Here is a 12768-nt window from a genome sequence, read left to right as displayed (position 1 = left end):
ACCAGCTGTAAAGATTTACAGCCTTGGAAACCCTGTACAGGGTCCCTATGAGAGAGGACAAGGTTGCTATGAGTTAGAACCGACTCCATGGCACACAACAACAACAACAACAACAACAACAAGGGTGCTGTACTGCAAATGTGACAGACTGCAAAAGTTGGTTTGAACCACAAAATCAGCAGTTCAAGTTCACCGCCCACTCCTTAGAAACCCTATACAGGGTCACGATGGGTCAGAACTGACTCAACAGCACTTAACAACATGGCACCACAGGATACGCACTTGACCTCAAAGTTGGTTTGAACTGCGAAGTCAACAGTTCAAACTCACCAGCCGCTCCTTGTAAACCATATATATATATATATAGGGTCGCTATGAGTCAGAACTGACTCAATGGCACTTAGCAATAACATAGACAAATAAGATTTCTTGTAAGATGCTATAGGATCAGCACTGGGCTGGGAACCACAAGGTCAGCAGCTCAAACCCACCAGCTGCTCCGAGGAAACCCTATACAAAATCACTATGAATCAGAACCTTACCAACAAAACCATAGATAAATCAATAGTTAACTCACACTGTGAGAGAAAGGACACTATAGGAATGAAATTCTTGAAACTCCTTGGACCCCTTCCATGCCCAAGATCCTTACAAATCCTCCTTCCCCTTTTCCTCAGGAATGCAGTCTTTGGAAAACATGCAGCCCCTAGGCCACCTATGGATCAGTGTACATTAAACCTTGGTCGCTTCACCACACCCATCTCAGAGTGACTGCTCTTTTGTGTGTGTTGCAGGTAGCTTGACCTGCTATTTTGCCATAACAATACCTCCATCCAAGTAAGGGCAGGTCCACAATTAATCTTGTTACCAGCAATAGCTGAAAGGCGGGCCAGATAAGTCATAAGCATCTGAGTTACTGACTAAAAAACAAAAAAAAGAAAGAAAGCATTAATAAGAATTAATGGCAACTAAAAGTACTATCATTCCTTGCAGATTAACTGGTATAAATTGATAGTTTCTGGGAAGGCAGGGAATCTGCAGATATTTAAGCATGTTGAACAAAGAACTGTTCACAGAGACATAACACTGCTCTGAACTGAAGATATAGGGAATTGACATAGTCATGTTGTAGGCTAAGCACTGAGCTACTAATTGTAAGATCAGTGGTTCAAACCCACCAGCTGCTCCTAAGAGGAAAGTAGACGCTGTCTGGTCCTGTAAAGATTTACAATTTCAGTAAATAGGGTTGACATGAATCAGAATTTTTTTGTCATTCAGGGAAGGAAAGGGAGGTGGGGGTGGAGGCAGTGGCACGTCTTCACAGTTCAATTTGAACAACTTCAGCACCCCTTGTTTGCTCAATGAAATCACATATAACTTTGGATGTTGCTCTGTTTTTAAGTTCTGTCTATGAGATTCTATACATATCAGAAAGAATCTTCAATTCTGGATTTATATTATCCAGATCAAAGCAACTATTGGGATCCCAAACAATATGTCTAGTGTGTTGGAAACTGCCAATAACTGCCTTGGTTAATATTTTCTTTTTAGTGTTTCCTTTCTTCTTTTCTTTTGTATGTGAGATGTTGTTGACTTGTGGGCCATATAATCTATTTGTTGTGCTTTCTGGATTTTTTATATCAGCTGTTGCCATGGGTAGATTAGGAGCACTTTGGGGTAGGGTGGCAGGGGTCTCATCTTTTCTCATATTTCCTTTGTCGCTGACACAGTAGGTCTGTCACTGATTTTCTGAAAATTTTTTGCTTCTTTTTCATTGGAAAAATAAAGAGCAACTGGACAGGTATCTCTAGCAATGGTAATAAAATGTCCTCTAGGACTATTATATAAAGAGTTATATAGCTCTTGCTCCCACAATAGTTTCCCATCTTAATCTCAAACAGTCTTTAAATTACCAGCAGGGTCACCCATGGTGGACAGTTTTCAGTGGAGCTTCTAGAATAAGACAGACTAAGAAGAAGGGAAGACAGACTACTTCTGAATGCTTAGTCGCTGAAAACCTTATATACAGCAGCAGAACATTGTCAGATACAGTGCCAGAAAGCATGAAAACATTAGGAATAACAGTGGAACAACTGCCAGATACAGTGCCAGAAGAGGACTCCCTCAGTTGATGCTTCCTCAAAGTAGAGTTGCTCATAATGACGTGAATGGAGCAAAGCTTTCAGGAGCTTCATTTGCTGATAGAGCTCAATTCAAAATCAGAAGAAACAGCTGCAAACATCCATTAATAATTGGATTATAGAACATACAAGTTATGACTATAAGAAAATAGTTATTAAAAATAAAATGGAATGTATAAAGATCAACATTCTATGCATTAGTGGTGGGTCAATGAGTCAGGTTTCTGAGACTATATATTTTAATGGGAGAAGAAAGCCTCATTTTTCTCCCATGAAGCAGCTGATTTTAACTGACCAGCTCCTCCTAGGCATTGTTGTTGTCGCTGTCAAGTGCTGTCAAATCGGTTCTAGCACACAGAGACCTTGTATAGAGTTTCCGAGGAGCAGCTATTAAGCTTGAAACCCCAGCCTTGCAGTTCAAATGGCTTTGCAGTCTGGTGCATTAACCCGGGCATTAGTGAGGTGAAATGGACTGTTATTTGCCATTTTGAATCTGGCAAGCACATGGCTTAATATGGCAGGAACATCAAATTGAAGAGGAATGGTGTCACAGTCATCATCAAAAGGAACACTTCAAGTTCTATCTTGAAGAAGTATAATGCTGTCTATGATAGGGTAATATTCATACAGCTACATAGAAGACCAGTTAATACCATTATTATTCAAATGTACACACCAACCACTAAAGCTGTGGTTGTTAAGTGCTGCTGAGGCGAGTTTGACTCATAGCGAACTTGCATAGGGTATCCGAGGAACGACTGATGGGTTTGAGCTGTCAACTTTGTGGCTAGCAGTCCAGTGCTTATTCTACAGTGCCACACCCGGACTCCACCACTAAAGCTAGTGATAATGAAATTGAAGAGTTCTACCAAATTCTGACATCAAGATGTATTGGTAATTACAGATGATTAGAATAGAAAGGTTGGAAACAAAGAGGAAGGATCAGCAGTTTTAAAACATGGGGTTGGTAATACAAATGAAGCTGGAAAACACATGATAGAATTTTATAAGATCAATGACTTATTCTTTGCAAATCCCTTTTATAAACCACACAAAAGGCAACTATAAACATGGACTGAACAAAATGAAATATACAAAAATCAAATCGACCACATTTGGAGGAAGAGATGGTGGAAAACCTCAATATCATCAGCCAGAACAAGGACAGACTGTGGAACAGATCATCAATTGCTCGTATGCAAATTCATGTTGAAGCTGAAGAAGATTAAAACAAGCCCACAAGAGATAAAATATGACCTTGAATATATCTTACCTGAATTTACAGACCATCTCAAGAACAGATTTGATGCATTAGATACTAATGACCAAACACTAGAGGAGTTGTAGAATGACATAAAGAATAACATGAAGAAAGCAAAGGGTCATTAAAGAAACTGGAAAGAAAGAAAACACCAAAATGGATGTCAGAAGAGACTCTGAAACTTGGTCTCCAGCATGTTGTTGTTGTTAGGTGCCATCGAGTCGGTACCAACCCATAGTGACCCGATGGCACAGCAGAACGAAACACTGCCCGATCCTGGGCCAATCTCACTACTTACTGTTGCCACGCTTGAGTCCATTGATGCTGACACTTGGCCAATCCATCTCGTTGGGGGGTCTTCCTCTCTTTCTCTGACCCTCCACCTAACCAAACATGATATCCTTCACCAGTGACTGGTCCTTCCTGACAATATGTCTGAAATATGAGAAATGAAGTTTGGCCATCTTGGCCTCCAAGGAGCACCCTGGCTGCACTTCTTCCAAAACGAATCTATTGGTTCTTTTGGCAGCCCATGGCACTTTCAATATTCTCCTCCAACACCATAACTCAAAAGCATCTCCAGCATAGAGAAGCTAAAACAAATGGAAGAAATGAGGAAGTAAAAGAGCTGAACAGAAAATTTCAAGGGCAGCTCCAGAAAATGAAGTAAAATATTGTAATGTGCAAAGACCTGGAGTTAGAAATCCAATAAGGAAGAACACACTTCATCAAGCTGAAAGAACTGAATCAAAAATTCAAGCTTCAACTTGCAATACTGAATGATTCTATGGGCAAAAAACTGAATGATACAGAAAGCATCAAAAGACGATGGAAGGTATACACAGAATCACTGTACCAAAAAGAAATGGTCTATATGCATATGATCAAGAACCAATGGTACTGAAGGAAGAAGAAAAAGTCCAAGTGACACTTAGACTAGTGAAAAACAAGGCTCCAGGAATTGATGGAATACAAATTGAAATCTTTCAACACACTGAAGCAGCACTGGAAGTGCTCTTTAGTCTTTGCCAAGAAATTTGTAAGACAACTACCTGGCTAACTGATTATAAGAGATCCATGTTTGTGCCCATCCAAAGATTGGTGGAGAAATCATCAAATACTATCATTAATATCACAGCAAGAAAAGTTTTGAAGATAATTCAAAAACAGTTGCAACACTACATTGACAGGAAATTGCCAGAAATTCACGCCAGATTCAGAAGAGGACTTCTAATTAGGGCTATACTGTTGCTGACATATCCTAGGCCGAAAGCAGAAATAACAGAACGATGTGCACTTGTACTTTATTGATTATGCAAAGGCTTTTAACTGTGAGGATTATGACAAACTATGGGTAATATTGCGAAGAACAGGTATTCCAGAACAATTAATTGTGCTCCTGAGTATAGAACAAGAGGATATTGAATGGTTAAAAATCAGGAAAGGGGTGTCCCAGAGTTGTATCCTTTTTATAATAACCATACTTACTCAATTTTTATGCTAGTCAAATAATCCGAGAAGCTGGATTATATGAAAAAAACATGGCATCAGGATTGGAGGAAGACTCATTAACAACCTGAGATATGCAGATGATAAAATCTTGTTTGCTGGAAGCAAAGAGGACTTAAAATACTTGCTGATGAAGATCAAAGTCTATACCTTTCAGTATGGATTGCACCTTAATATAAAGAAAACAAAATCCTCACAACTGGACCAATAAATAACACCATGATAAAGGAAGAAAAGATGGAAGTTGCCAAAGATTTCATTTTGCTTGGATCCACTATCAACACTCATAGAAGCAGCAGTCAAGAAATCTAACAACGTACTGCATTAGGCAAATCTGCAAAATACCTCAAAAGACATATTGCATTAGGTATATCTGGTGATAAAAACCTCTCTAAGGTGTTAAAGAGCATAGACATCAATTTGACAACTAAGGTGGGCCTGACTCAAGAAAAGGTACTTTCAATCCCTTCCTATGCATGTTGGCAATGAATAAGGAAGATCTGAGAAGAATCAAAGCATTGTTGGAAAAGAATATTATAAGTACCATTAAATGTGCCAGAACAACAAACAAATCTGTTGGAAGTACAACCAGAATTGTTCCTTAGAGGTCAAGATGGTGAGACTTCATCTCTCATATTTTTGATATGTTATCACAGGGACCACTCCTTGGAAAAGGACATCATGCTTAGTAAAATGGAGGTCAACAAAAAGAGGACACACCCCCAAAGAGACGGTTTTACACAGTGGCAGCAGCAATGAGCTCATGCTTAACAACAACTATGAGGATGGCACAGGACAGGGCAACATTTCCTTCTGTTATGCATAGGGTAACTATGAGTCAGAAATATCTTAACAGCACCTAACAACAACAACATGAGTCAGAATTAAACTGATGGCAGTGTTAAGTTTTTCATTCTTGTAAAATAAGTCCTAGTGTCACAGTGGTAAAGTATTTGAGTACTAAGCAACAGGCCAGTTGTTTGATTACACCAATCACTTTGTGGAAGAAAGATGTGATCATCTGCTTTTGTAAAGATTTACAACCTTGGTAACTCTATGAGGCAGTTTTAGTATCCTACAGTGTTGTTTATGAAATAAAATTGACTCATTGGCAATGGATTTGATTTGGTTTTGCTTTTCTTGTAAGTTACTTGCTTAATCTTCCCACTCACTAATTCTTGTTTAAACTACTGCCACAAAGTCCGTTCCAACTCTTAGTGACCCTATGCAGAGTTCCGAGGTTGTAAATCTTTATAGGAGCAGACATTCTTCTCATTTTCCTGAGGTGCAGGTGGTGGATTTGATCTGTTGACCTTGCAGTTAGCAGCTTAACGTAACCCACTACACTACCAATGCAGCTATTCATATTTATTATTATTGAAATTACCTTCATTTAAGGAACCATATTTTCATCAAAAAATTTTTTTGATTATTTCCATTTTATAAAAATATTTTCCTTTTCATCAATGTAAGAAATCTTTTTTACATTCTTGTATATAATTACATTCTGAAGGCCTTCTGCTTGCTCTATTTTCTCAGTTATTATTTTTTCATTTGGTTTGGTATCTCTCATTTTCATCATTGATTTTATTCCATTGTTTCACGTTTCTTGATTGTGTATTCATATTTGTGGTTAAGATTTCTTATTATCTGTTTTATGCATTCTCTTTATACGTTATTAGGTGTTTTTTTTAATTCCCTCTACAAATTAGATTTGATCCACTTTCAAAAATTCCTCACAATTTGTTCACTCCCTAATAAAAATTTTGTTTACTGGTGCTAGAAAGAATATTTTTTTCTTTTTAATTTCTAAAAAAATTTAGTTCTGTTTTTTCAAGAAAGTTTTGACAGGAGTGGTGGTAGGTGCATTGGACACAGACTGCCTTCATAAACTAATCAAAGTAGTTTTTATTATTAATTTCTTTACTAGTGAGATTAACATTTCCCCATATTTCTGTTTTCATAAAGTTCTTATTGCTCTTAGGAAAACGGTCGGCCCAAAAATATTGCTCATTAATATATTATCCTACAAGGTGTTCTGCTTTTTATCTGTATCAAATTATAGAATCTACTCTATTCTAAATACCCTCAACAGCATTACTAATTTCCAGATATGAGATAGTTAAGTAATCCCAGAAATAATACTATTCACAGTATTCAATATAAGGTGTTATTTTTGTATACAAACTAATTTTTCTTCCAATTATTATAGCAAGTGATTACTTCTACAAATTACTAGATGCTTACCTCTGGACTGTCCTTCAAGACATCAGAACGGGGAAGCTCTGAAAGCTGGGAGAACCGTCGGTCATAAATGCACAAATGAAGATGCTTATCAAGTACCCTAAAGTCTTCATAACTTCGTTTAACAATCCAACTTTTGCCCTATGAATAAGAAAAAAAAAACATTTCTATTATTCATCTCTACTAGAAAATGTTTATATAACAAGCATTAATCTATAATGGCATTTTACTCATGAGGTTTCATACTTCCTAATGGGACTCTCCTATTAACTTGATAGTAAATAGCTGAGCTCCAAAACTATTTAGAGAGTTGCATTACATTGTTGTTGTAGTTGTAAAGTGCTATAGAGTCAGTTCTGACTCATAGAGACCCTGTATAGGGTTTCTGAGAAGCAGTTGGTAAATTTGAACTACTGACTTTGCTGTTCAAAAGACTTTGCGGATCGTTGCTTATCCTACAGCACCACACAATGGACTCAATTTCATTAAATCATCAATAATGGACAACAAGAAGTCTCCTCTAATCTGCATCTTATTACTGGTCAAAGACCATTCACTTTCTTTGAGAACACTAACTACTAGTTGGCAAGAGAGGAAGTGGCCTTGAACTGATACAACAAAGCATAAAATAACTTTGGTTAGGAGACGATTACAAAAAAATTAAAGAAAAATAAAATCAGTTGCTGACTGAGATAGGAAATATACTCCAAATCAAAACTGCTAAAGTCTTCATTTATAATCATGAAAGGTTGGTTTGAACCAGAAGGTCAATGGTTCAAACTCACCAGCCGCTCCTTGGAAACCTTATACAGGGTTGCTCTGAGTCAGAATCAACTTGCCAGTACTTAACAACAACAACAAATATATATATATATATATGTTATTTAGAGTCCATTATATATATATTATTTAGAGTCCATTACACCTTTCCTGATCTCTTAGGCTTTCTTCTCCTTTTTGCCCAATCTCAGAAACTCATTACAAGCATTAAAATCATTTATTAGACATGATTTATTATTATCTTCTCATTTTCTTCTGAATCTATCACTTCCTATTCAGTCTTACAGCCCAAACTTTAGTAAACACAATCATCATTTTTTACCTGGCATACTGGCTAAGATGCTTTGCCTACAGTTTACTTTTCCTTCCTCTCAAATACAAAACACAGCTTATTAGGTCATACTTGCTATAAAACCCCTTCAAAAGCTCTCAAAGTCAGCTATGACATTCCTGACAGCTTTGAAATTTAATCTAATTTAATGTGGAAGGATTGGAAGAAAAAAACCTACTACAGTGCAACTATCTAAGAAATGAACAAACTATTTTTAGTGTAACTTTCCACATTTACCCCAACCAGGTAGTGTAGAAGCAAAGGGAACCACTTCATAAGAGATGCTCTAAATTCTAACCACAGGTGTATCAGAAACAAATAATAAACTTGTCCTGGTGTGGTGCTGTAAGGTAAAGCACCAGACCGCAAGGTCAGCTCACACTACAAGCGCAGAGGTTCAAACTCACCAGTCACTCATCAGAAACCCTATATAGGGTCGCTAGGAGTTAGAACCAACGTGAAAACACTTTATAATAACAATTCCACTTTGGACCACATTTTTCTATCACATAGATGGTACCAACTCCCTCATTCAAAGGGTTTGTTGTTAAATGCCATCAACTCAGTCCCAACTCATAGCAATTCTGTATAGGGTTTCCGAAACTTTAAATCTTCACAGGAGCAGAAAGCGTCATCTTTCTTCAATAGAGTGGCTGGTGGGCTTGAACCAAGGACCTTGTGGTTCTCAGTCCAGTGACTTGGAATGGAGCCACTCACTCCCTATTCAGAGGGTTATGAGAATAAAATAGTAGATGTGGCCGAAACTGTGAAAGTCTCTGGTTCCTGTTCTCTTTGGTCTCTATACTAAACCAACTTGTTGTTTGTGGTTAAGTGATATTTAGTCAGTCCTGGCTCATAGTGACCCTGTATATGGTTTCTGAGGAATGGCTGGTGGGTTTGAACTGCCCACCGACCCTGCAGTTAGCAGTTTTGTGCTTATCCTACAGAGCCATACTAAACCACTCCTCTAAACCAACTACAGGCATCCAACTGATTCTGACTCATATGACCCAGAGTCCTGGTATGACGCTGTATGATAACCACTGGCCGGCTAACCGTAAGATCAGAGGTTCACATCAATCATTCACAGGATTGACAGGAGTCAGAATTGACTCGACGGCAGTTAACAACAATAACAATATGGCGAACCATGTGTCAGAATTGTTTTTGTTGTTGTTCAGTGCTGTTAAAACAGAACTGTGCTAAATCAACCATTAATTTTATAGAAGCAGATCACCAGGCCTTTTTTCCAAGTTCTGGTGGTCTTGAACCTCCAACCTTTTGGTTATCAGCAAAGCATGCTAACCATTGCATCACCTACCTCCCACAAACCTCCTACAAACAGGAAAAAGAAAAACAGCTAACTACCATCAAATTGACTCTGACTCACAGCACCTCAAAGCCTCGTGTGTTGCACTGCAGAACAGTGCTCTCTATGACTTTCAAGGCTATGACCTCTCACACAAAGATATTGCCAGGACTTTCTCACAAGGAGGCTCTGGGTATGTTCAAACTGCCAACCTTTCAGCCAGTAGTCAAGTGTGCCACACAGACTCCTGACTACCCAGGGACAGCTAATTCAATCAATCTAGAATGGGATCCAGGTGATTCTGATAATCAACTTGAGCTGAGACTAATTGGTCCATAGATCAAGCTGAATACATCACGGCTTTCATTATCTAGGATCTGTCTAAACTTCCAGCCAAATCTCACTCATTCCCAGTCCTTCCCCTTTATTGGCTCCAGTTATGCTGAATTAACTGCATTACTCAATCCATAAGGAACATGTTCCTGTTCCTACCCCATGATTTTCTAAGTGATGTTCCTCCTGCCATGGAAAGCATTTCTTATACTTTTTGCTACAGTAAACTGCTTCCCCCCTCCGCAAAGTTTTCCCAGATAACCACAAAAAGCTAAAGACTTCTTTTTGAGTCTGGCAAAACAAAACAACATTAAAATGGCAAGAAAGAAAAATCTTTTACACATTCTTGCAATTATTTTTTCTTTCACACTTACACATACTTCTGAAATTATGTAACACACTTCAAACACACAGAAAAGTGCAGAAACTAATTTAACACATACCTATGCATTTATCACAGACATTAAATAGATGTTAATTTTTTTAATTTTAAAATTCTGAATTTTGTTTTTTCAACCCAGCCATTGCCTTTATAAAGCCTCCTTCTCTCTCCTCTCCATGTGCTAAAGACAAGGAGTGGAGTTGATATGTATCACTATCATGCATGTATACATGCTTTTAGATCATTACAATATTTGTATGCATCCATAAATTACTATATTCTTGTTTTAAATTTCATATAAATAGTAACATTGCATTCACATGATTTTGTAACTTTAAGTTTTAGCTCAATATCGTGTTGCTATTTATTCATGGTGGTATTTGCAGTTCAACTATGTAACAACTGCTGAAATTAATTCTATTTTAGAAACAAACACCAGTTTATTCTTCCATTCCTCAATGGAAGTATAGCAGGCGTTTTACACTTTCAGTTATTGCAAGCAATGCTGCAACGAGCATGTTCATGTTTCTTCTGTCAATTTGTGAGTGATTTTCCATGTTAAGTGTCATCTAGTCAGTTCTAATTCATAACAACCTTATACAAGGTTTCTGATGAGCAGACGGTAGGTTGGAATAATTAATCCTGCAGTTACCTAGAAATGCTAGATCATAATGTATGAGTATTAACAACTTTATTTCAAATTTGACAATCTCGTCTCAAAAATGACAATATCAATTTGTTCACCACAATTTCCCCCCAAATTTAGGCTAAACATGACATTATTAGATGCTTTAATACTGTCAATCAAACAGATTAAATTTTATCTTCCTTTAATTTGCTTTTCCTTTATTATCAATGAAGCTTAGCATCTTTTCACATGTCAATGATAAATTCATATTTTTTATTCCAGTTAATTGCTTATATTTAACAGAACTTAGCTCATTTCTTCATTACACTGATGACTGTTACTTACTGATTTACAGGAAGACTTTTGTTTTGTTTGCTTCCTTGTTAATACCCAAGTAAGTAAAAAAGTATTACTATAAAATCATCATAATATGAAGCTAGTGATTCTCAACATACCCTCCCCATCTAAGTCTATACACTTGTGAAGGTAGTGTCCTGGTGTGGCATTGTAGGATTAGCACTGGACTGCTAACCACAGGTTGGCAGCTCAAACCCAACAGCCACTCCTTAAAAACACTATACAGAGTTCGCCATGAGACAGAACTGGCTCAATGGCACTTAACAACAACAATCCTTCCCCGAAGAGTCCTAGTATGGCACTGTAGGATAAGCACTGGTCACCTAACCATGAGGTCGATGGTTCAAACCTACCAGCTGCTCCTCGGAAACCCTACACAGAGTTGTTATGAGTGGAAACTGATTCTGTGGTACATAATTACTACAACAACCCTTCCCCATAGAAGCCTGCACTCTTAGCATCCTCAAGGTACTCAAAACATGTTCCTCTGAAATGTTGGGTATGGGGAACAAAAAGAAGTTTGAAGGGGCAAGACTCAGGGCTGTAAGGTACATGGAGTAAAACTTCCCAAGGAAACTCTCATAGGACAGCCCTACATATCCTGGAAGAATGAATAGGTGCATTGTCAAGATAGAAAAAAGATACTCCTTACAAATTTCCTGGCCTTTTTCTCACCAATGCAGTTTTCAATTTTCTTACAACTTCTTCATATTAAATTGTTCATCATACCTTTATGCTCTTCAAGAAAATCTATCAAATAGATTATTCCAATGGAATCCCAAAAAGCCACCGAAATCATATGAGCTGATCTCTCTGCCTTGAAGTAACATGGCCCAATAGATTGTCTCTGGGTCTGTTTTGATAGGATTTTTTGTTTCTGTTTTTAAGGCACCTGAATAATATTAAGTGTATTATTACTGAGAAAACATGTTTGCATCCACTGATTACACAGGTATGTTAAACACGTTTTGTTTGAAATAAGCCTGTGCATGTTTGGGGAGAATTTAAAAGGTTCATGAAAAAAAAATCCATTATCTTTCATTCTATTTTTCCATTAACTTTTGACGCCCCCTCAGATGAACTGAACCCCTACTAACAATACTTTTTTATTTATTCTTGTATGCTGGAAATACCATATTTTTCCACTGTTATGTACTATAATTTGCTCCACATCTGGAATTTCCCCACTTAGTTTTTAATAGTGTTTTGTTTAAAAAAAAAAAAAGTTTTTTATTTAAATGTGGTCAAATTTATTAATATACTTTCTTTTATCATTTGTTTTATTTATGACTTACTTGAGGAATCCTGAGCTACACCAACATCAAGTTTATTCTATATATATTTTTAAAGTTCTACTGTTTATTTTCATATTTGAATTGTTGATATACTTAGAATGTATTTTGTGCATAACATGAGATATAAAAGGTATTTTGATTTCATTTGCACTATATCTCTTAGTAAGAAGCTCTGGTAGCATAGTGATTACAAATCAG

The 12768-nt window shown here is 37.1% G+C and overlaps 1 protein-coding gene across 1 annotated transcript in view; it reads right to left on the bottom strand.

The window, feature by feature from the left end:
- Positions 1-12768, bottom strand: part of ARHGAP32 (Rho GTPase activating protein 32) — a 325690-nt gene that overhangs the window by 157493 nt on the left and 155429 nt on the right. The window contains exons 6-7 of the mRNA XM_006873075.1: positions 7159-7296; positions 828-920 (exon numbers count right to left, since the gene is read on the bottom strand). Coding sequence (XP_006873137.1) covers positions 828-920; positions 7159-7296 — 231 coding nt within the window. The remainder of the gene's footprint in view (positions 1-827; positions 921-7158; positions 7297-12768) is intronic.

This window comes from Chrysochloris asiatica, unplaced genomic scaffold, assembly GCF_000296735.1.
Source record: "Chrysochloris asiatica unplaced genomic scaffold, ChrAsi1.0 scaffold00222, whole genome shotgun sequence".
NCBI lineage: Eukaryota > Metazoa > Chordata > Mammalia > Afrosoricida > Chrysochloridae > Chrysochloris > Chrysochloris asiatica.
The sequence above is the reverse complement of the archived record's forward strand: the minus strand, read 5'-3'. Positions and strand labels throughout refer to the sequence as shown.